This window comes from Schistosoma haematobium, chromosome 5, assembly GCF_000699445.3.
Source record: "Schistosoma haematobium chromosome 5, whole genome shotgun sequence".
NCBI lineage: Eukaryota > Metazoa > Platyhelminthes > Trematoda > Strigeidida > Schistosomatidae > Schistosoma > Schistosoma haematobium.
The window spans coordinates 4,549,943-4,577,233 of record NC_067200.1 but is presented as its reverse complement, the minus strand read 5'-3'; the positions used below and the strand labels follow the sequence as shown (position 1 = coordinate 4,577,233).

Here is a 27,291-nt window from a genome sequence, read left to right as displayed (position 1 = left end):
TCATCAGTGCAGGATCGTGAATGTGCACTACTGATGAGTCTTATACTAAAACTAAACAATCATCTAATACTTCCATGTGTTCAACAGTGATCGAACATTCATCAATTCCACATTGACTATTCTTCCAATGTTTTTTTCTTCTGTAGTTCCTCCAAAATCAATTCATTTAAATATTTTATTATATGAAAATGCCAAATATCGATTTTTCTACAATCATAATAATCAATTAAATGATCCTGTACAAAATGATCAATTAAATAATAATCGATCAATATGGATTCATTTAAATCAAACCATTCAATTTATATGTAGTACATCATCATGGAGTAAACCATTAGGACAATTATTATGGTACATAAATGATAAAGTACTATATCAGGTTAAAAATGAAAAGATAACAAATTATGATGTAACAAATTCATCATCATCATCGTCGACATCGACATCGTCAACATCATCATCATCATCATCGTCGTCGTCATCATCATCATCATCATGTCAACATATAAATGATTGTTTTCAAAAGAGAAAAGAATTATTCACTTGGTTAAATATGGAATTTTGTAATTTACAATATGGATGTCATATTATAAATAAAACACATAATTCAATGATACTTGATCATTTCTCATATACAGCACAATTAATTGAATTTATTCAAATTAATGATATGCCTTCAGGTATTCAATTGTAAGTGATTTGCCTTTGATTACTTTTATTGATTTACTGATTTTAGAGCACACACACACACATGAGAATTGAAGTTTTAATGATGATGATGATGATGATTGTTGTGAGTTGAACTTGGATCGATTTTTACCCCGCGCCAATTGTTGTGTCCTTGACTGAAAGATTAGAGAGCAGTGTATTATCGATCGGACCAAAGATGCGTATAACACGTAAAAACGACCTAGAGTTCTGACTGACCCTGTTTCCCTGTCTAGCCCAGCCAGTTGAGTCCAGAACACAAGTCTCAGACTTTGAAATATGAATCATTGTATTTCAAGCATACTCTGTTTATATACCAATCAACCCGACCACAACGTACCAATAAAATAGAAAATAACATTTGTATAATAATTAGCCAGAAGTGGCTGTGAATGAGGGAGATAGTAATTAATAGACAGGGCATAATTCAACAATGGTAAATCGTATAATAATAGTTCATAGGTTAAAATAAAGCTCATAATAAGAGGGATATGAATATGAACAGTTTAGTTGCATGACAATTATACGATAAAAATATACTTATGATATTGGTCCATAAATGGATCCCAAAAATTACCATTCATTATTCTTATCGGGACACAACAATGATGATAATGATGTGATTTTGTTATTAGATGTGAGAAGTGTTTGTGATAAATCTTGTTAATTTGACTGCTTTATTCAATTTCTAAGCGATTTTGGTAACCCACAAGCGGCCTGCTTGAGCATCTGGGCTACCTGTTCCTGCCATCTAGATATTTCAACAAGTTATCCATTGTTGTTTGTTTTAATATATCATTATGTTTATTAATCGCATAACCTATTCTGCTGCGTTTCTGAAAAGTGTACAACCTTTCGTTGTCAAAGTTACAGAAAACTCAATAAGAGACAATATGGTTGCTGGCAATGTACAACGAAAAGAATGTACATTATTCAGTTGTTCATTCACTGAAGTGCTAACATCTAACTGGCGATTCCTCAATATTTATCGCCAGGACCGACCAAGAAGAAAGAAACGGAAACTTGTTGAAATACTTTGCGCTGAGAATTCTATATTGTACCAAAATTATAATATTGAATAAAGCTAATAATAATAATAATAATAGAACTATACAGCGACCTGAACTCGAGAGAAAAGGCGTAAAATAAGCGAAAAGCACTTTACTCCAAAGGTTCATTTTTATAAACATGAGCATTTATAAATGTTAACATTTGTTAAATCAACATCATATTTTGATCAATTCGCTAAAAGAAATAATATACTACTGACCAATAGTAGCACGCCACGCTGACATTCTAGAAAACTCCATCATGCTCTGATTGACTAGGACTCTTCGGCTCCTTTGGGGCCTCTGGAGGCTCCGTTGCAGTTCTCGGAAAGCCGACTCAACAGTTTAAAATTTCATTGATTCATTGATTAGAAAATTATATAGATGAGCTATTTTCATGAAGTTGTCTTCATCAATAAATTTGGAAAGAAATCATCTAAAGTTTTCCCATACTCACATACACAGTAAGGTAGTTGTGAGAGTTAAGAATGGCATCAGTAAATCATGAAACAGGGAATACACATGCTGTTTGTTCAAAAGTGATAATCATTATCCTCGAATGTCTTATAATTACTTGGACATATTCAAAGTGTAATTTTTTAGAGGAGGCAGGAAAACAAAAGTGATCTGAAAGAATTTGTGAAGCTTTCATTTCAGAAGTTGTATACTTTTATTAAACACATGAATTGATGGGACAGTCCGTTAGTCAGTCAGCTACAATGTAGGACCAGGGACATATATGTATCGGTCCAAGTTGCTGCACCTCATTAGCACAACAAGATGATCATTAAATTCATAGAAGTAGTAGTAGTAATATTACGTATTATGATATGATACAGGGAGAAAGAATTAGTTCGTAGAAAGAAAGATGTGAATTCATTTTAATTTCATAGTTTAAGAGAAGACAGAGCGTGTACACATTTACGCTATTGTGAGCGATTCTGAGTTATGTCACCCAGTTTCGAATCATTATTGGTGATAGTCCCGCATTGACGGGTCACTGATGACCAACGTCGTTCTTGATCAGTCTTCTATACGCGTCTAATTGTTTCAAATAAATTATAAACAGGACACTGGTCTGACTGACTTGACATCGGCCATACTATATTTCAGTGTTAAATACTGGGAGGTAGTCCTCAGGAAATCCCACTTCACGTGTTATTCGCTATTTTGCACTTGTCAGCAAAGACTGAAAAGTTCAACACTAACCTCTCAAACTATAAACGTAGATTACGCGCGTTTGAATTCTTTAAAAAAAACCCAATTCTTTTAAGATTGCTAGTATGGCTTGCTAATGAATGTTAACTAGAAAGAGATCCAGACCCAGGGTTTCTTATTGGCTATCTCCAAATATCCGACATTTACAAACAACTATATGGTCAACCAGTCAGAGTATTTATTATCACTATAAGACTTGAAGATCTATAACGGGACGGTCGTTTCATCCTAGTACGGGGCTCACCAGCAGTGTTCATGCACGATCTAGCGCTGGAGGCTCGAACCCAGGACCTTCGGTTTCGCTTCCGAATTTCCAATGGTGGTCTGACATTGATCCATTTATGATACCAATCTAAACTTAACAATCTGCACAACCCTATACTGAGAATAAGATTTACCCGATGAATATTCATTAAAGTTATCAGATATTTCAAGTGGTTTATTCGAGGTTGAAAGGCTGCACTTTGACTGATAAACACCAAATACAATAAAGTACATAATTTAATTTCTAATACCATTCTTATTCTAAAGACGAATTGTTATTTTCATTGCTAGCTGATATTAGTTGTATAAATTCTGAACTTAAGGAGACAATAAACAGATATGTCTTCTTTGTTTGCGACTGCTGAGTAATAAACAACTTTGATCCAATACTGAACGAACCACTAAATCCAAGGGTTTGAAGAACACATGATACAACTACATCATCGAACTGTATTCTCAAATCTGGATTTATGATAGGTATTATTGATGACACAGGTTTATTGTCGAGTTGGACCGCTAACCAGCTGAACTTGCATATATGAACATTTTAGTATTGTTATATTCTCTTAGGTAAAATGTCCTAATTATGCAGCTTTCAGTGTCTCTTTTCGGCACTATCATGAACACATACTTCAAGTTGGAGCGGGTGTAGTAATTTTTTTGTAAATATTACATTAATCGAATCTAGTGATGTTAGCGGGACATAGATTAGATTAAAGCATCCTCCATGCACGCTGATTGGATGATCATTATCCAATCAGAGCTAGTCGATACTTGGAGAACACTCTAGAATCTTCTCATGTAAAAACTATAAATATACTAAGGTTTTTCTTATTGTGCTTCTTACTTCCATCTAACCTTGTTATTTGGAATATAATCTCTTTCCTGTTCAACTGTGTTCTGATTTGGAGACTTGTCAAGTGAATTAGTGTCCAAGAATACTAAGCAGTAAGAACAGCTAGGTTGTATTAAGAAAGAATTACAACAAGTGAACTTTTGACTTCCTACTTGGGAGTAGATATTATGTTCACATGGATGAATCAATATTCTCAGTCCTGTTTACATGAGTTCATAATGATGAGAACTTTTACATCACAATAGATGAATCAATCATCTATTGTTTTCTTATCAGTCAGTCGGTCAGTCAGTAACAACGTAGAACTTCGTACGTACGTAAATCAGTTCGATTTGACATACCATATTAGCACAGAGATGCAGCTGTCGATTCAAATCCCGTAATGGTAGAGGTAGTAAGAGTATGAGCAGTAATCGTAAAGATTAGGGTTTGAAGATGTTATTTAATGGGTATATTCTAGCGAAATAAATTTGGAAAGAGAAAAACAAGAGTCATGAAGAATTCAGAAGACTAGAATTTGGTAGAACACAAAGAATGGATGCATCTCCGCCATCGCAAACGATTTTGAACCATGTCATTCAGGGTCTCTAACCATCGGTTGCTATCGTCTCGCGGATCCCAACCAGGTAGTCTACACCTACCAACATGGCTCAGTCCACCTGTCAGTGACTTCATGGATTTGTGCTATGTTTTGATCTGGCCGCCCCCATCTTTCTTCCAACCTACTCCTACAACATAAAACATCGCACGACTGAGCAGTTGGTGGTTGGGCATAATTAACATGTAATCCATCCATCTCAACTGATGAAGTTTCATTACTTAATCAATCGATTTGCCATCTTTATCTAGTACACGTTTCCTAACAACTGCATTACTTACTCGGTGTTCCCAGGATATACAAGCAATGTTTCGAAGACACCTATGATCAAATACTAGTAACCTACGAATATCCTCTACTGTTACCGGCCATGTTTCATTGCCATAAAGTAGAACGGAACAAACGGCTGAGCACTAAACCTATCCTTTAGTTCTATAGATGTGTATCAAACTATTACTTACCTTAATATTATCATAATTAACTTTTATATTTTATAATTTTTCAATTTTTTTCTTTTAGATTTAAAACTTGGTCTATTTTAAGTCTTACGTTTCATGGAATACAAATGAATCAAATTCCAATTATGTGTTCATTAGAAAACCAACATGATTACATACTAGGCAATAACAATAATAATGATAATAATGATAATGCAAATATTATTCAATCTAACAAAACTTCTAATTTTGGAAATACATCACTTAGATCTAACATAATCACTGTTCATCTTTTATGTAAGTTTACTTTTGGTAACATATTTAATGTTTCATTGAGTATGAAAATGCCATAGGTATTTGGAGTTTGACAACGGTTCAACCAGTAACACCTATTATGAATCATACCCATTTAGTGTAATCAAAAGTCAAAAGTGAGAAGGTTCAAAGATATAACTGGTAAGTTATCAATATATCACGAAGTGACTGATCTAAACTAGCTAGAGGTTGTAGGATAAGTTGAGCACCTCGTTCTTACTTGTGATCTGGTTCGGATGCGTGACCAAGCGCCTTCATCTAGGTGAATCCATTAAAATCATTGTGGTCATCATTAAATGTCTAAGACTTAGAAAGCTATTGATTTTGTGGATTTATTTACCGCTACAAGTATTCTGAATTCAACACTTATCACCATTATCTCATTGATTTAGTGGGTGAATGTCAAATATTGAAGTAGACACTTTGTTGGAAATCGCACTTCGAATGTCGAAATTTATCCACGACTGTCTACAATAAATAAAGCATTGTAACATTAAGGATGAAAAGCTAAAGTATAAAGATCTATTGAAGCTTGTAAAACGATTGATGTTGGACACAGCGCACTTATTGAATATTAAAAATATTGCTGTAGATATACAAATGTGTCCATTTTCTTCTGTGTAAAGATGGGTTCAATGTAATCAGTCACTAGCTAAATTTACATAGATAATAGGAAATAGAAATAGGCTTCTTATAGGTTTACAAGTCTTGAATAGTTAAACAAAGTTTTAAACACTGGCAATGACTCTTATTGTTTAGTTAGGTTCGGATTTTGATTAGTTCGTATATATAGTAGATATAACGAGTGGTCAAGTAGAAAGTTCGTTAAATAGTTATAATTTTGTTACAATGTTATATTCATTTTGCGTCCAAGTATAGATCATTATTAAATGAGTCATTAACCATAACTGAAAGATCTAGTTTCCAATAATCATGAACAAATAGAACCAGACTCAAGATTCAATATTCATCCTTAATATCGGGGATAATTGTGGTATTGCATTGTTGTCATTAGTTAGTAATAAACGATTCATTTACCATAATACCACTATAGATATCTCAGAGGTATATGTAATACTTAAGCAATAAGTAGGGTTAATTCCCAATGGATGTTGAAAAACTTACATTAGAGTAGTTGAGTCAATACTTGACATAACAAGATATTTAATTTGTTTTCATTACTTATGGACTGATATTTATTCATCATTCAAAGAATCTCTTACTGAAACATCATACTCATGTACAAAGAAGTCCTGTTCAACCAAGATACAAACCAGATCCTAATTTATTTGAACATCAAAAGAGATATAGTGGAATATTTCGAAGACCAGTCTGTTTGAAAACTCCTTCAAACGATACTGTATTCAGTTGTAGTACAAGTACAGTATAGACAATATGATTATATCATCGGATTATTCAAAACATCCAGAGAATAGTAATAATGTTGTAAACGTATGTTTAGTAATGTTCAAGTAAAATCCATCAAGTTAAGGTTACTGACATCGGATAAAGTAAATTTTAATGGCATGAATATCTTTCAGTTTCAGTAAACGTTTTCTATTCAATTGTGGATAAATTTCAAATTACAAGCACTTAATCCTCAAGTTTTTCTAATCATTATTGATTTCATAGGAATGGCCAGTCCGCAGTTGTTTTTTTAAGTAATCAACGTCATTTGATAAACTAATATAAACCAGAAACACAATGAATATTCATTGAATTCTTAGCAGTTTCACCAACATTAAACTAAAGATTTCAATCAACTGACGTTGAGCTACTTATTTTAATTTCAGTAGTTCAAAAATAGCTTAGTCATGAAAACTTGATTTCTTACTGATATGATAGGTGAAAAATGAACTTAATTATCAGGCATTAACTTCGAATGTTGATGAATGATTCATAAATCTTATCCATATAACTGGTTATTACAGCAAAGTAAAAAGATTTAACTGTCGATAAACGATAAAGCCGAAAGACTACTTCATTGTTCATCGTTATTGATACTTCATTATAATTGTATGTGCGACGTAGTTTCTGGTTGAGACACGATTGTTCAACACTGTTCAAATGCTCATAGAATTGTGTGGATTGATCTAAGAGGGAAAGATGTGATGATGTAAATATAAATTTATGTACAAATAAGTTAAAAACGACCTTCCAGTGCACATATTTCTGTAGAGATTGTTAACATTAATCAATGGTTTGATTCAAATAACTTTAACTGACCAACACTGTCCATCGTTCATTGAATAACTTCCCATTTGAACATGTTTTATAGGTATCATGCTAGTCAAATGCCACAACCAGCATATTTAGTTAACAAAGTTTTAAGGTGGTGGTTAGAGATAGTAGATAGGAAATCCTGGACAATTGTTTTGTTCTATTTGGCACTCGTTCATAAGGTGTATCAGTAATCTTGAGGGAACTGATGCTCCTTGACAGATTCGATCCGTATCATCCAGCTTCTCATTTAGGGGCGTTATCACTGAGCTACAAAGGCCGTAACTGACCTCCTGTAGGACTGATATATATTTGAAGGGGCTAGTACTATGTCAATCCCACACAGGTCATTCTAGCCTCTGGACTTACCACTTTGTTCATTCTTCACAAGACGTATTTCAACCCTGTCACTTATTTTCTTAATAGACCTGATTGTTTTTCTACATGATCATATGTATGTTATTTACTTACCCTGTTCATCATGTGTCCGTATGTTATTTTTTTGGCCGTAAATATCGAGTCATGCTTATTTAAATCTAGTTAGCTCACTTGCCTTCTCCATTGCGCGTCACTCCATTTCGCTTCACCCTTTTCTCTTTGCTTCGTTTCCCTGGCTGTCTTTCCAGAACATCGTTTGTACAAAATATACGTATTCGAAATTTGTTCTCATATTTTACTTATTTAATCCCGTCATTCACTAACGCGTTTTAAATCTATATTTATCTACGAGGGTAGTCCGGATGTATATTTCAACAACAATAAACGTACGATCCGATTAAAGTAAGGTATCGGGTCACTAAAAGTGGTGAGCCTGTCGAAAACATCATCGTGCAATCTAATTAGTGTCAATATAAAGGACCACACAAAAGTGACATTCCCGAAGACGAACCTAACGATTCAAACTAAGTCGATGAAGAACCTTGCGCATTTCATACGTTCCACGAGAAAACTCAATGCAGCTTACTCAATCGATAAACATAAATCATACGATCAATTCGAAGAGATCACATCACTAAATATTTACGGGAGGTTGGTCGCAGCCCTGGTAGCTCAGAGCTAACGTCTCTAAATGCAAAACTGGATGATACGGATCAAATTCGTCAGGGAGCATCAGTTTTCTCAAGATTATTGATACACCTTATGGACGAGTGCCAAATAGAACGAAACAGTTGTCCAGAATTTCCTATCGACTACCTTTAACCATCACCTTACATCTCAAAATGAAAAATGGTATATTTAATCTCTTAGACTAGTGGCCACATTGTAAACTGATCAATAGACTTCAAACCGCCATATGTGTTGTTTCCTATTTTATGGTGCGGTGTGATCTAGCTGGTTGGTATATCAATCCAGTATGTTTGAAATAAGGGATTGATATCGCAGAGGCTAAGTTTGGTGTTCTGGACTTAACTAGCTGGGCTAGGCAGGAAGCAGGACCGATAAGTACTCTAGATTGCTCGTACGTGTTTTATGCGTCATTGGTCGGATCGATAATTCACTTCTCTCTAATTGGTAGTATCATCACATTATTCATTACCAGGGCATACAGGCCACAAGTTCTAACAGAGTCATATTTGACAATGGCATGATTAATTATCAAACAAAATTAGTCTCTGCATTATACAAAGACAACTACTTTACAATAGTGTACTTTTTATAAAACTTCATGCATTCTCCTTAATTATCAAATCCATTTACCGAAATCTTTGATACCTTTTAAACAAATTTCTAGATGGATTACTCATTTTAGTAGTAATCATGATAATAATGACACTAATTAGCTTCAATATCATTTACTTGATGACAGTTAAGAATTCTCAGAATAGATTAAATAATATTATGATGAAATTCTCGAGTATCAGCCTCGTGGTTTCCGAAGGAACTCGGCTTTCACCATGAAGCGTCATAACTCTTCTAAGTGAAGACCTTCTGACTCCCAGGGCAGAGTTTAAGTGGTTTGAATTATTTTTTCTGGTTAGCTTTTTTGTAACGTGTTAGTTTTCTACGGGATGGGGTTGCTAATCCCATGCTCAACCCTTTCCCGTTATCCGGGCTTGGGACCGGCAGTTTGTTTATTAATAGTAATGTTAAAGAAAACTATTAATTTTTCTAATTCTGTTCATGTTGGAATTCATTTTTTATTTCAGATATTGATAAAGTGTATATAGAAATCTATTCAAATCTAAAAACAATGTTTACTTCATCTATTGAACATTCAATGATATTCATAGAGAATCGTCCAATTCAACTTGGATGTTTTTGTGAAAAGATTAATGTACCTATTCATGTAAATTATGAATACACGTGAGTTATAGATTATCTACTATTGTTTCTTGTCAATATCATTACTACTGATGAAGATAATATAAGTAGTTAAATATTGACAGAAGTTATTATTATCAGATGGGTTTTTGTGGAGATTGTAGTAATTTCAATGGTTAAAATCATGAGTCAGTTGAAGCTAGACCACCATGGAAAACCTGGAAGCACTGGACCGCCGTTTCGTCCTATTGTGGGACTCCTTAGCAGTGCGCATCCACGACTTCGCCCCCTGCGAGATCCGAACCCAGGACCTACTGGTCTCGCGCCCGAGCACTTAACCACTGAACCACTGAGCCGGCATCCAACGGTGTTAATGTCTAACTTCAACTAATCCCCGAAATTGAGGTCCTGGGTTCGAATCTCGCAGGGGTGCGGGATCGTGGATGCGCACTGCTGAGGAGTCCCACAATAGGACGAAACGGCCGTCCAGTGCTTCCAGGTTTTCCATGGTGGTCTAGCTTCAACTGACTCATGATCTTAACCATAGAAGTTATTATTATCAGAAGAGATTTTGTGGAGATTTTTAGATATTTCAATAGTTGAAATCATGAATCAATTGAAGCTAGACCAACATGCAAAATATGGGAGCACTGAACGACCATTTCGTCCTAGTATAAGACTTCTTAGCAGTGCACACCCACGATCCCGCCCCCGCGAGACTCGAACCCAGGACCTATCGGTCACGATAAGACCACTGAGCTGGCTCTGCTCTCTAGTGACTGACTTCAAGAGGCATTTTCTGGAGTTCTAGTGAGAAGCCGTTACCAGTGGAGTTCAACCAGGCCTGTTGCGAGATGTCAACTCGTTGAATACAATGGTGTACGGTGGCGCAACTTCGTGGATTGGTTGAAGTTAGATATTAAGAGCATTGGATGCTGGCCAAATTAATGGCCTTGAGTTTAGGCGCTCGTGAGTGAGAGTGATAGGTCCCGGATCCGAATCTCGTGACCTTGGTTACTCACTGCTGAGGAGCCCCACAATGGTTTTCCATGGTGGTCTAGCTTTAATTGACTCATGATTTCAACTACAGAAGTTAATATTATTGATTATGACTATAGCTTTAAAAGTAACAGGAATGTAAGAGATAATTATCAATGACCAACATGGATATCACTTTATCCATCCACTGTGAATTCAATTAGTTTATGTTGTTAAACTTTTGAAGAAACATCTCATTCATGATATCTCAATGGAATTCCATAGAATGAAGCTTATTACATAGTACTTCAATGGCGTATGGTACTTATATTGACATAAGAAGTATATAACGCGAATCAGAAATATAATGTCTGACAGCAGAAGATTGAAAAGATCAAGAAGGGAAGAATGAGAATAGAAAGTAATTGGTATTAAAGTGCAGGAACAACGAATCCTGAGACAATTAATGAACATTTTACAAATGAAGTATTACACTATGGTCTTTCTATTTTACTAAGTCTTCAGTGAGTGACTATCTCACAACATTACCGTTTGCACTCCACTGATCACACTGCTTTCCACTACAACTCCAAGGAATACCTCCTAAAGCCAGTCACTAGTGAGCATATGTTGATTAATATCAGAAAGGAGTTTTGTGAATATTATAGTAATTTTAATAGTTGAGATCATGAGTCAATTAAACCTAGACCACTATGAAAAACCTGAAAGCACTGAACAGCCGTTTCATCCTATTGTGTAGCTCCTCAGCAGTGAGCATCTACGATTCCGCTACATGAGATATAAACCCAAGACCTATCACCCTCGTGTGCCAGTGCTTAACCTCAAGAACACTAAACTGTGTGGCATCCAACAATGTTAATATCTAACTTCAACCAATTCATGAAGTTGCTCCACTGTCAGTGAGTTACTATCTCAAAAACTTGAAATCCTTCAATATTTTGTATGTCTTTTTCACCGGTTATTTTGTAATTACAGATTTTTTATTCAAATGTCAAATAATACTAATCCTAATGATACATTATTCAATATAAGTTCATTATCAACTATTCAACAATTGAATACTCATTCTCATAATACTGTTTTATCATCTGAAATCCCTTCAAAATTAATGATATTACATCATCAATTGAAATATCATATTATAGAATTTGTACCACATCGAAAATTTCATAAAGGAAGAATCTATTGTCAAATATTGATTAGAATGAAAAATGATACAATCAATAAAATTGATTCCATGATAACTGAGGCATCATCTGTGACATCATTGAGAAGTTGGAGAAAGCAAATTTATGATGTTCATAATGATATAGAAGATGATTCTGTAGATGATCCAGTAATGATTTCTTCAATGGGTCATATTGATTTAAATATTCATTGTAAGTCAAAAAGCAAATTAAGTATATATATGTATATATAGGATGCTTGATTTACTTTAGAATGGTTCGAACTGTCCTGTTGTTGATCCTTTTGACTGAAATTTTATCAGCTTTGATTGATATATGTAAACATCAAATTAGTCATGAATCTGCTTTCAGTTGTTGAATCTTAGTTCGAGTGAAACGTGTGTTCTTGATTCCACTATTAGCAGCATTCCATATTTTCTATATATGATGCTAAATTTGGAGGTTTCTCAAGATTAGATTTACTCAGAATAAAAGATGTGCATCATGAATTGTTGTCAGCTAGATAACCTTTGAATATTAATAGTTGCTATACAGCTTCTTCGTCCTGTTCTAGGATTCATCAGTAGTTTATATCCATGAACTCGTAACAGTTTAAACCCTAGACTGTCATATCTTGTGTAAAGCATATGTAATATTTTCATTGCAATTGAAATAATACTGTTTTAACTTTCCGTTAAAGTACATATCAGTTAACCTATGATTACGTATTTCGTGTATAATTCATACATGTACTTAAAATAAACCAGTTAAACAAGCCGAAGGGTAAACTATTCGACATGATCAGTATAGGATTGTGAAGATTATTAAGTTTTTGACCATTGTAAACCTTGGAAGCATCGGACAGTCATTTCATCTTAATGTGGGACTCTACAGCGGTGCTCATCCACAATTCTGCCTTGTGAGATTCGAACTCAGCAACTATTGTTTAAATTGTATAAATTCTAATCTTTTGTTATAGATGGACCAAATATAGATAATCGAGACGATGAGTTTTATATACTGTACCCTTGTTCAATATTTGGAAAGACATTGAAAATGCTCTGTTGGACAAAATCTACAAATAATCTGTATATAACACAAGAGATAACATTAAGGGTAAGTGAAATGTAGAAAATTAAAGGTTTCTTGTTAATATAAGCTTAGTTGAAATGATTTTGAGTTGATTAATTCTATCTATGAGTTGTATTGCCAAGGATTAATCTCGGATGAAGTAACGTTGAAAGGTCGTTTCTTTATAGTACATAACTCTTTATGAATGAACACCTATGGACACACCAGGGATAGAACCCTGAACCATCAGTTTATGTAACGAGCTCTTAATCACTATAATTACTGGTTCGGTGTTTAGTGGTAAAATTCCAAGTTCAATCAACAGCTCAACTATAATGCAATATCAATTTCTAAAATGCTTATACTAGGCATTAAAGAAAATATTAGTTGAAATGGTTTGATTTGTAGCTCAGGTAGATGATTTTGATGGAGTTTTGTTCTCTGAGCTGAATGGTTTGCTCGTGGAGCTTTCATTGTTCTTTTAAACAAAATCATCATCACAAACTTCAGATAGAAGTGAAGTATTCGAATTTCTCCATATGCATTCCACAGCTTTTCCTGTACACCTCGATGTTGATTGGTTCTTATTGACCTTAAATTTGTTATTCTTTACTTCTTTGTTTTGGTTGTGTGTCCCATTGGTTTGATTTTTGTTCCTATGTATGTGCATATTTTTCCTGATTTGTTGATAAATTGGATCGATTCTTTCCAAATGACGATGGAAGCTCCACGACCAAACTATCCAGCTGAGAGAACGAAACTTCAAAACTATTGTCTCTGAAGCTTTTTTAATTGAGTTTCAATGCTTTTTTGAATTATTTGAATTTGAAAGGTGACTGTGGGGATGGTCCATGGGTGAACTAGAGGAAGCTCAAAGTAGCTCAGAAAGAGTCGAAGACATAACACACAGTCATCTTTTGGGAGAACACTCCAGAATCTCGATATATGGCTCTCTTATTGAACACAAGTCTAAAACCACTGGATGCGAATTGAATGACTAAAATGATGATTTCGCTTTTACTAATTATTATAAATACCTGAGAGTTTTTTAAAATCATATTCAACACTGTTTGGGATAGCATTCCTACTCATTCGTCTTCTGTCTTCTGATTTGTGACTTGGAGGTTTCGAACGTTTAAGTGCTCAGGTTGTACGCGATATATCAAAAATCTAAGCTCTAGATGCAAACTATCCAGCTCAGAGAACAAAACTCCATCAAAATCATTCACCTGAGCTACAAATCATCTAGGCCATCACAGTAATTTTGAGTCACGATATCGAGATTCTATGAATAGTTTAGAGATAGAATGATTGTTTTGGAATTCTGCTCAATAATTAAACAAATTAAGGTTTAAAATAATTCATCTTACAAACCTCAGGTTGAATCAACCTTATCTCATTCAACATAACGTTGATTTGCAAAAATATAGGCCTCATCATGTGAATTCCCATTGTTCCAAATACTGATGAAATTTGTCAAAACTCAACCACCCACCGTTTCATCATTTCTACAAAAGTTTTTAGAATAATTAGTACAAATAGTTTATCAAGCTTAAAAGCCTCATTTATCATCTAGATAATAATTTGCCTACTGTAGAACTCAACTAAATATGGATAAAAAATATTTTCATCAACACGAAGATGATAGTCGTCCTCGCCATCAATCGTCCTACTCTTCTTCCAATTCCATAGTGAAACGCTTAATCCAGTTAAAATGGACTGCTAATTTAAACATTTTATGAAATACATGAGATTATAATCACTCATAATTGCTCATTGTATAAAAGAATATAAGCTAAGTTAGGGAGAATAGTGACAAGATACAATTTTTCTGTTACCTTGACTAGATATTCAATTGGTTGTCCAATATGCTTTCCAGATGTAAACACCCGTGATGTTCCGTTTAGGTATTTATAGATGATACTTTCAAATATTGATGAATTTCTTATATCTGAACCATTTCATCAATCCTCATAATTCAGTTGAATTACAGAAGATTCATTTGGATTACTGCCATATTTCAAAGTGTTTTTTTCTATATACTTAGCCATCATTAACCAAATACATCATTAATTCATGAGGTTTCCATTATGCTATCTGTTAGAATAGGTTACATCAGGATCTTGTATATGTATTCATGATATACATTTTATTTGATATAACTCAAAAGTTCCATGAACAAGCTTAACATCTGAAGTAAATATCTTAAAGGGGAATACTAGTCAATACATAAGAAAATGATTCATTTTTCAATTGTGTACTCATTTAAACAATTCTGTTTTCAAATAAAAATAATATGAGTAGAAAAATTAGACATTCCAAGGTTTCGTCACTCAGTGTAAGTCGCTTCTTCAGAGAATAAATAATCAAACCAAAGTTAATTCAAGTTTAAATAGTACAAAGGAGCAAAACAAGAATATTATAATCTATTCAGTGCTTAATTTATTTGAAATTATCAAGTCAAATCATGATAATGATGCTGTTGTAACGGGTGTGACTGCAGGTTTTAGATACGCAGCGTATTTATCGATCGCGATCTGTGACAGTGACACGGAAAACACGTACGGACGACCTAGTGCCCTGATTGGCCCTGCTTCGCTGTCCGTCCTAGCCCAGTTGAGTGAAGAACACAAGTCACAGCCTCGGAGTTATGAATCATTGTATTTCAAACATACTCTATTTATATACCAAGCAAACAACCCACATCGTACCATAAAATAGGAAACAACATTTGTACAATATTTAACAAGTGAAATAAACATCGACCAATAAGAAATGTACATTTAAGGTTCAAGGACACCATTGAACTTAACATGGTAATTATTGGTCTCTTTTTCCGACTATCCCAACACCTCCCCTTTTTCAAAAGATGCGGAGTTCATATCTGCGTTTTAAAATTTTCTGCGTCCGTCCTCCCCCGCGATTTTGAGTGCTGTAGTTATCACTTCCCGGTCGCCCATACCGTGGAAGAGTTCTTCTGAAGGTACCTAAATAGAAAATTGGGTTAGGGGTGGTCTTAGTGACCTGAAAGCATGACTGCAATACTCAAGGGACAACTGATTGAGATTGGTTATACACAACCTTTTTATGATTAATTTTCATGTTATATCCGTACTTATTGGAATCTTACCGTCGGAGACAGATAAGTCAGGATGTGCATTTTTACGGTTGACCTTTTCTAACCTACAAATTCATTTCTTTTTTCATTTTATTATTAGTGTCAAACAGATTTTAATCCATCTGGTCAAATTGAATGGTTTACATGGAAATCAAATGATACACAAGTTTATTTATCAAATGGTTCTAATTTACAACTTAACTTGAATCAACTACAATCTTCATTAGAAATGATTACAGTGAATTCAAAGAATTTATGGATTATTGATAAACAATATTTTAAAGATCATGAAAATCATCTTGATATAGATGATTTCATGAAATTGAAAAATGTTAATTTTCATTTACATTTATGGAAATTCACATGTATAGCTAGTTCAGTGGGATTTGATAGTCAGTCAGCAAATAGATTTATTATTCAAGCAGGTATGAATATGTTTATTTGTATCTTTTCACTGTTGTATAGAACTGTAATTGATCAATCTCATATTGGTATATGTGCATCTTGTATGGACTGTTTCGATATTGCCTTCAGTCACAAGTATTATAAGTAAAGTAGTACAATTCAGGACGCACGTTTATTCGTATTTGTGACTCGTTAGCTGAATGTACCTGCCATATTTCAGAAATTGATATTCACTCCAGGGTTCATGTTTCGTTTCGTTCGCTTCAAATACCATCGTATTATCTAACCACTCAGGCACTGAATTCAGATAGCCACTAGTTTGTGCCTGGATATTGGCAATTTGGACAGGATGCACATATGTCGTCAGGAATTGATCAATCATAGTCCTAAACATTGATGGGAAGGTTCAAACAACGAATACGTATGAAATTTCAGTGGTTGAAATCATGGGTCAATTGAAGCTAGACCACCATGGAAAACCTGAAAGCACTGAACAGTCATTTCGTCCTAGTATGGGACTCTTCAGCAGTGGGCATCTATGATCCCTTCTGATAATACATATGAATTGAAAATTAGAATTTACCTTAATAGTTTATAAAGCATAATTAGGTCTTTTGTGTAGTGTTTCTCTTAGGTATATTTATTCAAAACTGATTCATAGAAAATTCAGTTTCAAGTGTATTTTTGACAAACTTATAAGTTTAAAGTCAAATAAATTGGATGAGGTTATTTCTACATTTGACTGATCACTGGGTGTAGATCAGGTCTTTTTTAATGCAGATCGAATTCTATCGACCAAGTTGCAATATAAGCACTAGTCTATGTGACTCGATATTACGTGCACTATGTTGAGATAAAATGGTGGTTGAAGGTAGTCAAACGGAAACCCTGGAGCAAAGTTTCATGCTACTTGGCATTCGTCAGCAAGGTTTACCTGTAATCTTGAAGAACCTGATGCTCCCTGAAGGATTCAATCCGGATTTTTAGATAACAGTCTATAGAGTACCAATCATTCAGGTAGGATTTTGTTTAGCAGTAACTAACTGACTCGGTGACGAATTATTCAGTGGTTCTCAGGAACAATAAAGTCAGCAATACACTAACTTAATGATATGAGGACTTCAGTCCTATTGATGCGATAGACGTTGTTAATAATTGCTGAATTAATGTATCTTCAGGGAATCTCCATACTCCATCCTTTGTCCATGCAGAAAACTCGTTATATATCAGTTGATAGGGTTCATGATGTTTAGTGTGGCTGGATGGTGGTCTTCTGATGAATTAATTATCTAATAAAATTTAACACATTTCATTCCTCAAGGCAAACTAATATATCATGATATTTGAGAGGTGAGATAATAATATTATCTAATAGATTTGAACTAGGTTGACCTTATCTCACCATATTGTCTATGTGTATTGTAGTAGGCAAGTTAGGGTGGACTTGTATGAGAGAGGATGTGTGTGAGTGAGTGTAAACCAATAGACTGAACAGCTTTGCATTAATTCAAACATCGAATTGAAAATAACAAGCATTTGTTTATTTGTACAGGTTAGTTGAATAATACATAATATCTATTGACTAACTGACTAACTAATTCTGTTTGACCCATTTAGATAAGTAAATGATGTTTATACTCATGAGAATAACATGATTTCAGAAGGGGTTTTGTGGATATAACGGTAATTTCTCATGGTTGATATCATAAGTGAACTGAAGCTAGATCACCATGCAAAACCTGGAAGCACTGGACAACCGTTTATTCCCACTGTGTGACTCCTCAGCAGTGTACATCTACAACCCGCCTTATGGGATTCGAACCAAGGACCTATCAGTCTCGCGCCCCAAGCACTTAACGATTACACCCCTGAGCTAACATTTAACGGTGTTAATGTCTAACTTCAACTAATCCACGAAATTGATTGACACATTCACTATTGTCTTCATTGAGTTACTATCTCACAACAGACCTGGTTGAAATCCACTGGCCACTACTTCTCACTAGAACTCCATAACTTAATTATCAATTACAGTAAATAACCAACAAAACGTTTGTCATGTACATCATTCTATAATTTCAAATGTTGGTGGTTTACTAATTGCTCTTTTCATAAGGATACATGAGCACACACATTTAGATTGATGAGCTAGAAATCACGCTAATATTACATCTCTTCAGAAGTTGATGGATTTCACTTCACATCTACACATCATCATCACCAGTCAGTGAAATAATTGTGGAAAGTATCAAAAATCAGTTTGTATTAAACAGTGTTTTCTTCTTTGTCTGCTAGTTAATCAGTAGTCAGAGATATGAAATCCACATATTTACTTCTCGGTGTCATTGTGTTAGAATCTATAGATTTTATTCAGTAAACAGAAATAATTCTCTAGACATGTTTCAGATATTTGAGAACTCAGAACCTTGGTTTCAATGTTTGAAGTCGAACTTTTCTGGTATCAAATGGAGTGGTTAATGGACTGTATTCACATTTCCTGAAACATTTTTTCCGAGAGGAATAGTGGTGTTTATAATATTTATTGTTATAATGAGTTATTCTCAATCATTGCTAATGCGTTATCTACTTTTGTGCATTTCTTAAATTTTCGTCTAAACACAACAGTTTTTATATCTATGTACTCTTTGTTCTCATTTTAGTTGTTGATAAACTGTTGTTAACACTAGTCATAGCTACTAGCTGTCATTTACGCCATTGTATGTTGTAATTACATTTTATGTTATCATTACTGTAGATCTTTCCCTGTTCAGACATATAGATATGTTAATTGCATCAAACATTTACTCATGTGCTCACTAGTGACTAGCTTTGTGAAGAAATTCTCGAAGTTCTAAAGAGAAGCTGTGACCGGTAGATCTAATTCGTGTCAGGTATAGATAGGTTTCTACCTCAAACAATGGAAGATGGTCGCACAATTTCGTAGACTGGTAGAAATTATGACATTAAAACCGTTAGATACCGGCTGGCCAAGTGTTCTACAGGTTAAATGTTCGCACGCGTGACAGAAGTTCACCGGTTCAAATTCTTTCGAGGCGGGATCATGGATGCACACTGATGAGAAGTCCCATACTAGGACGAAACGAATGTCCAACAAGGAATTGAAAATTTCTTTGTTTATTTATGAAAAGTATGAAACTTTTCAATATAATTTACTGGGTTAAAACACTTTTTTCAATGATTAAACACTTTTTTCATATTTTGTGTGTGTAAAATTATCCCTTCTTATCTACAGAAAAACCATTTGTACATAGTAATTCACATGTATATGGAATTCTAGGCAAATCAGTTAATCTTATCTGCAATGTTATCAGTTTTCCGGAACTTAATTTCACCTATCCAGTATGGTTACATAATGGTGAATATATTACAATAGAAGATTCATATAGTAGTAATAATGATATAATGACAATGAACTCAACAATTGAAAATTCCCAATTCCCAATTATTCTTACTCAGAATTTTATATCTAAATATAAAATCATTCACAGAAAATATTCAGTCGGATGGATTATTACTTTGCAGATCAATAATTTAGATCTAAATGATGAAGGCGTTTATCAGTGTACATTTTCAAATTTAATGGGATCAAGTTCTTATGAGATAAATTTATATTTAAACTGTAAGTCATTCATTTGTTTTGTTAACAACATTTAACTACTTTGGATTATTAAAGTAGTTCATCTTGTTTTACGAAATTTACAGTGTAGAATACATTCTGAAATCTAGAAAGAAATATATGCTACGTGATATAACTCGAGTCTTCTTCAAATATATATACATAAATCATATAATCCGGTGACTTTTACCGCTTTCAGAAACGTTTCATAGACTTTGTGAACTATGTTTCAATGAACCAGTCGGAAAAATTTCAAATTTGTTTAAGTAATCCTGTTAAAATACTTAATTCTTTCAGTGAGAAAATCATCTATTTTTTAAGTTGCACCATATTTCAATTGAAAATGTCAGCACTTCACTTGTGTACCGATCTAACAGACGTAAATCCTGGTGATGTCATAGCAATCGGACATTTTGCCTTGTTATTTATTAGGTTCTAGTTAGTCAGCCATCAGTAATGTAGGATGTAGTACACAAGTACATCTATCCATGTTAAACCAGCTCATCAGTACAGATGGATGAAATTATGACGATGGATACTGAAATATTTAAAGTACTATGAGTTGTAGTGAATAAAGTTTATTCATTGACGAAAGTCATCGAGAAAAAAGAATGATAATCTTAAAACATATGATCCAGCAGGAGACAATCGGTAAACGACTGTGAACTATTGTAATCTGAGTATGAGCCGTTTCACCGAATTTCCCCGACTATTGTTCACGTTAATTACATGGAATCAAACTACAAAACTTTTTATCTATGAATAACCCACAGACCGACAGTCAGAAACACCGTGGACTGATCTCTTAGATTGACTAAAACATTCATATATCTGAGATAAATTCCATCACATCTGCAGTAAAAGATGAATTCTGTTGTTAAACTCCTCAATCACTTTCGATTCATTGATGTGACTCAGCTACTTAATAGTAAGCTCTGAAAATAATTACTCTATATTATGAAATGATAACATTTAGATATGTAATTATTTGATAAAGGCTCAAGGTCCTAGATTTGATCCTTGATGAGATCATTATTGAGGTGTTACATTTAAAAATGAGATCGCTATTCATTGTTTCCTGATCTTAAACGAATGTCTAACCACTATGATGATATAAACAAGAAAATTTAACTTATAAATCTAACAGTTATTGAATTCATGAGTTAATTGAAGCTAGACCACTATAGAAAATCTTGAATCACTAGACGACCATTTCGTTCCAATATATTGACTCCTCAGTAGTGTGCATCAACGAACCGGACTCGTGAGATTCGAACCAAGGATCTACCAGTCTCATGCACGAGAGTTTAACCACTACATCTCTAAGATGAAATGGCCGTCCAGGGCTTTCTGGTTTCCCATGAAAGTCCAGTTACAAATTAACTCGTTATTAACTAAGATGAAAAAAGTTTTATACTTTTCATATTCATTTCTATCATTATGTTTTAATTTTTTTAGATAGATTGACCAGAAATGAATTTATCATTATGATTGTCAGTTGTGTAATTTCATTACTGACTATTCTTACATTCATTATTGGTTTATTATATATTCAAAGAAAATGTAAATACATTGAGTGGTTTAATCATCATTATTTATGTATAAAATGTAAATTTACATTGAATAGAACAACCTACAATAAAAATGAAAGAAGGTAATGAGAATAAACTTTATTCTTTTGAGCGTGGGGTTATGGGATTACAGTGAATGTTCACAGTGTGAATACTCTTCATATATTTTACTTGTATTTTCCTATTGTTGTTTAGGACTATAGTTGATCAGTCTCTTGTTGATATATGTGCATCCTGTGAGGATTGTCTCAACATTGTCTAAAATCACTAGCTTTATAAGCAAAGATGAATATCATGTGATTTTGAACTTCATTCTATTGCACAAGCGGGCGACAATCAGGATTCAGTAGCTAAGTGGACAACGATTACAGTGAATGTTCACAATTTGTAGTTTATATCATGAACTGGCTTTTGACTAAACAACTATAGTGTGAATTCATTTGGTATTGTTTGTTTGAATAGTCTCATTATTGTTTAGGATTACAACTGATCAGTCTTCTGTTGACATGTATGTATCCTGTGCGGACTGTCTCGATATTGTCTTCAGCCACAAGATTTATGAGCAACAATGGATATCAAGCGGTTTTAAACTCCATTCTATTGCACAAGCAGGCAGCTTTCAGGATTCAGTACCTGACTTTTACAACGCGATGGAGTTTCAAGTGAACGGCACTGGGTTCGTGTCCCGGAGTGAACATCAACTCTGAGATGCAGGCACATTTAGCTGACGAATCTCATATAGGACGAAATACGCATCCTGTGTTCCACTGCTAGCTATTAACCGTCTTTGCTTACAAAATCATAGTGCGACTTTTTTTGTTTTTATAATTGAACACTATTTATTCTAAAAATAATACCTTTTTCAAAAGGGACTGGAATATAGAAGTATTTCTGAAAGCCAAACAAGAATTAGTAAACTATAAAGTTCAAATATGCAGATCATTGGAGAAACGTCACCAATGGTGATGAAATCACGTCGCGCTATGTCGAAAATCGACTGAAGTTTATATCATCAACCAAAGAGTGTAATACTACTATTTGCGAAGATTTTAATCACACTTTTGTTGATATTTAAGACTGAATTTTAATCAATCTTTGTTGATATATGTTAATCCTTTAGGGATTGTTTTGATAATGTCATTGCAAAAAATTATTTCGAGAAGCTAATTACAAATAGTTGTGGAGTCTAGGAGTACTATTTCAGAAGTCGTCAGTTGTATGTACATGTATTACAGAGCGAGTGTTCTCAATCAATAATTCAGTGACAATCTAAACTCAGACATTCTATAAATAAAGCATTAGTGTTTAGAGAAAAAGGGAATTGGTTCAAGTTCAGATGTCAATAACTGCACTAGGATGCGAGTTGATTCAGCTAGCGAATCCTAAACTGGACGAGACAGAAGTCTTAAATTTTACTAAGTTGTCTAATGTTAATCACTCCTCAAAAGATACGTGATTTAATTGCTAAATGTTAGATGGTAAATACTCTTCACTGTGAAATTTTGTACTAATATAAAACAACTGTTCAGTACAACTTAATCTGTAGTACTTGCCTGAGAAAGATCAATCTATAAAGTGTACGTTAGAAAAAGAATGTCATGTATATCATTTCGTTGTTTTTCTTTTTAATAGATACAATCATAAGACAGTTGGATACTTTGCAGCAGTGGATTTGTCAGAAGTTATACAAAATTCACTTATTGATGATGATCATTTCAATGTAATTAATAATAAAGAAATGAATCAATCACTCAATCAGCCTAATTTGGTAGGTATTTTAAAGAAATATTTTGATCTACTTATATTATTTAAGTAGTTATAAAATTAACAATAAAACTAATGGTATTGTATAGAATAAACTGGATTCGAAGTAAAATGATTGATTAAGAATCTCACATTTTCGATTGATAAATCAAACCAATTAAGGTAAACATTTTACACATATATCAGGAACTAACTGTAAGATTTAAATTCATCACCAATGGAATAGATCGTTCTGTGGACATTTAATACAAGATTCTTGAACTATCCATCTCCAATGAACGGGAACATAGGTGAGAATAATCAAATGGCTATGAATAAAACATTACAGAATCTTTTAATAAAGTCTGAGAACCACACTGTAAATCCCTGATTTTCAAAATGTCAATCAATTGTTTCAGACTTGATTTTTCCTTTTTCTTTCCACACTAATTATTCTCTGTCCTCGTTCTCTTCTCTTCAATCTGCATAACCTTCTGTCGTCAGACATTTCACTTTTGATTCATGATACTTATATTTGTCGACACCAGTAGCACACACCACAAATCAAGCCTTAGTTGTAATACTGAAGTATTTAATTGGTATACTAAACATGAAGAATTGTGAAGTGAGATAACAATTAATCATGTTAAATATGACGTGAATAAGAGATAGTCTATTCATCTTAATAATTAAGTGGTTGAAATATATTCAGCTTCAGGTAAATGTGAACAATAAATAGTTGACAATCTGTTTTCTATTTTTTTTAACGGTATTTAGAATGATCGCGTAGTTCCTATAAATCTACTTGATGATTACGTAACAAGTAATCGCATTTTACATGGGCAACAATCAAGTTTACATGAGACATTTTGTTGTGAATATAAAAGTAAGTGACCACTGAATAATTACCACATGACTATATTCTAATGATTGGTGATTTTGATGAAATGGTGTATTGTATTTTTCAGTGAAAATAAGTATTGACTTATGTATAAGATGAAAAGTACCATTGTTCACTATGGATTATTGGATCAAAAGAGTCTCCCTATGTTCACTGTGTGACAGTTTCTCCATAAGACTATTGCACAATAGTTGTGCAATGAAGCCAATTTATCGGGTTGAGATACATATAACTTTGGATTCGGACCTAAGGGTATAAAAGGTTATCCTTCTATGCGTGACCCAGAAGTTCCAAGTTCGATCTGTGATGGTTTCAAGGATATGTGTTGTTGAGGAATTCCATATCACGACAAAACCGGCATCTAAAACTTCTTGATTCAAGCAGTTATCTGACTATTATTAGCTTTTGACATAAACCACCAAACTTCGTGATGTTATACTTTACTGAGATTATAATTTATGGACGACCGTTGAGCAAATACTAAAGTGACTTTGAGAGTGTCCACCTAATAACTAAGACCAAATGGAGGTTACAAAGCTATATGAAGAATTCGAATTATGATTTACAATTAACGGTCAAGGTCAGGAATTACATTTAGTGTTTTCATCACGAATTGACATCAGCTATAATGCGAAGACACTATTTGGTCAAATGAATGAGGTGAATTTCGCGGCGAAATCCGAGACCTGTTATCATATACCTGATTGGTTCGTTCAAAAATTATAGTCTCGCCAGAATGTCTCATTCTTTATCAACAACTGAATATAAACCTTGATGAAACAATTCTAGTTTTTGATAGGTTTTTCGAATAAAGTCAGTTTATGATGTACAATTACGTGGTGTGTGTGTTTGTGTTTTGTTATGTAACTTAGATAATACTTGTCAACATCAGCTAAACAACAATTTCAATATTCAATCTGAATCAAATTGTTCTACATGTTCAAATAGAAAACTTTTAATTCTACCTAATCAAACCAACAATGATCATGATAGTTATGTATATGATTGTTATGAATTAAAACAATATCCTTCTCAATCTATCACCAATTCAATATATGATAGTAATAATCCTAATTGTACAATAAAATGTCTTTATAATAAGTTTAATGATGAATCTATTCTTCAAAATGATAATCATAATAATCGTGATGAGAAATCATTCAATTCAAATCAAACTCCTTTATTGAATCCAATTTATACAAGTGAGATTTGTTTAAATGAATTAATGTCAAATTCAATGATCAATAATCCATATTCATCGTATTTCAAATATCATGCAAAATCTTATCCAATCCAAAGATCATATGATACATTCCCTCATAATTGTATGTTATACTCTAATAGAATCAATGAAAATATTCATCTATTTAATAAACAACAACAACAACAACAAGAGAATTGTATTCATTGTATATTGAAATGTGACAATTCAGTTTTAGTGCCTGAATTAAATGAAACTATTTCTTATTATCATGATAATAATAATAGTATTAACAAAAATGAATGCCAATACTATCTATTAGATAGAATGAATAGACTGTGTAAATATGATCATTTCAATGAATAAATGTGAAGATATCTGTGAATAAAACTATTCTATACTGAATGTTATCACATCTATTTTCATATGAAATATAAAGTTGAATAGTTTATCTAATTGTCAAAAGGGTTTTGTGAAGATATTAGAAATTAAACTGATTGAAATCATGAGTCAATTGAATCTAGATTATAATGAGGTACCTGGAAACACAGAACGGCCATTTCGTCCTAGTATGTCACCCCTCAGCAGTGCGCATCCACAATCCGGCACCCCGCAGAATTCTAACTCAGGACTCACTGAAGACAATGGTGTACGGTGGCGTAACTTCGTGATTGGTTGAAGTTAGACATTAAAATCGCTGGGTGGCGGCTCAGTGGTCTAGTTGGTTAAGCGCCTGACGAGAGACTCATAGGTCGTGGGCTCGGATATAGCGGGGTGCGGGATCGTGAATGCGCTCTGCTTAGGAGTTCCATACTAAGACGAAACGGCCGTCCAGTGCTTGCAGGTTTTCCATGGTAGTCTAGCTTCAATTGACTCATGATTTCAATCAGTAAAGTTTATCTAATTATCTATTAAAAGGTTTTACTTTTATAAAGAAATGTGATAATTAGATGTAATTGAATAATGGTACAAATTAAGATTGCCAGAATTAATACAATTTAACCAAGTTGTATTAGATGATGACGAACGAATGCATTGTATTTGAAATTTCAAAACAAGTAGTCATCAACTCATGAAGGAATCATTACTTCATACAAACACACTATATCTAACACAGCTTAAATTGGAGTCTAAGTTCCAGTAATCGATTGTATATATTTTCCACAATTTCATCCTATATCTGTCCGACAGTATATTGGATATAAAACTCTGCACTATCTAGAATGTACTCATTCGTATTACAATTAGCAACTGAAATTGGAACGGACTAATTGCGGTATTTTCATTATATACAATCACCATGTCAGTTGTGTGGTAAAACCACGGATATCTAGAATTCGAATCATAGATTTTACAACAGTATCCTCCCTCATGAAAGAATGTAGGGTACTTACGTCTCAATGTCATGACCAATTTGATGTTCTCAATTCTCATTATCATCTCATATCTCACGCTTTGATTGATTTATGTGAGTGTTTGGCGACACACACTAACATATAATTTGAAGCTTTCCATCATGTGAATTTGACTTGCATAAAAAATACGACAAATA

General features: G+C 33.6%; 1 protein-coding gene across 1 annotated transcript; it reads left to right on the top strand.

Annotated features, from left to right (window-relative positions):
- Positions 1–127: 127 nt before the first annotated feature.
- On the top strand, positions 128–26,193 carry MS3_00011111 (uncharacterized protein; the record flags this gene model as incomplete). The annotated part of the gene is made up of 11 exons (XM_051219516.1): positions 128–690; positions 5,213–5,427; positions 9,813–9,969; positions 11,902–12,305; positions 13,072–13,208; positions 16,382–16,706; positions 19,940–20,326; positions 21,782–21,977; positions 23,527–23,662; positions 24,415–24,523; positions 25,411–26,193. 11 exons carry the CDS (start codon positions 128–130, stop codon positions 26,103–26,105), a joined length of 3,324 nt encoding a protein of 1,107 aa, XP_051064728.1. The 3' UTR covers positions 26,106–26,193.
- Between the last annotated feature and the right edge of the window lie 1,098 nt (positions 26,194–27,291).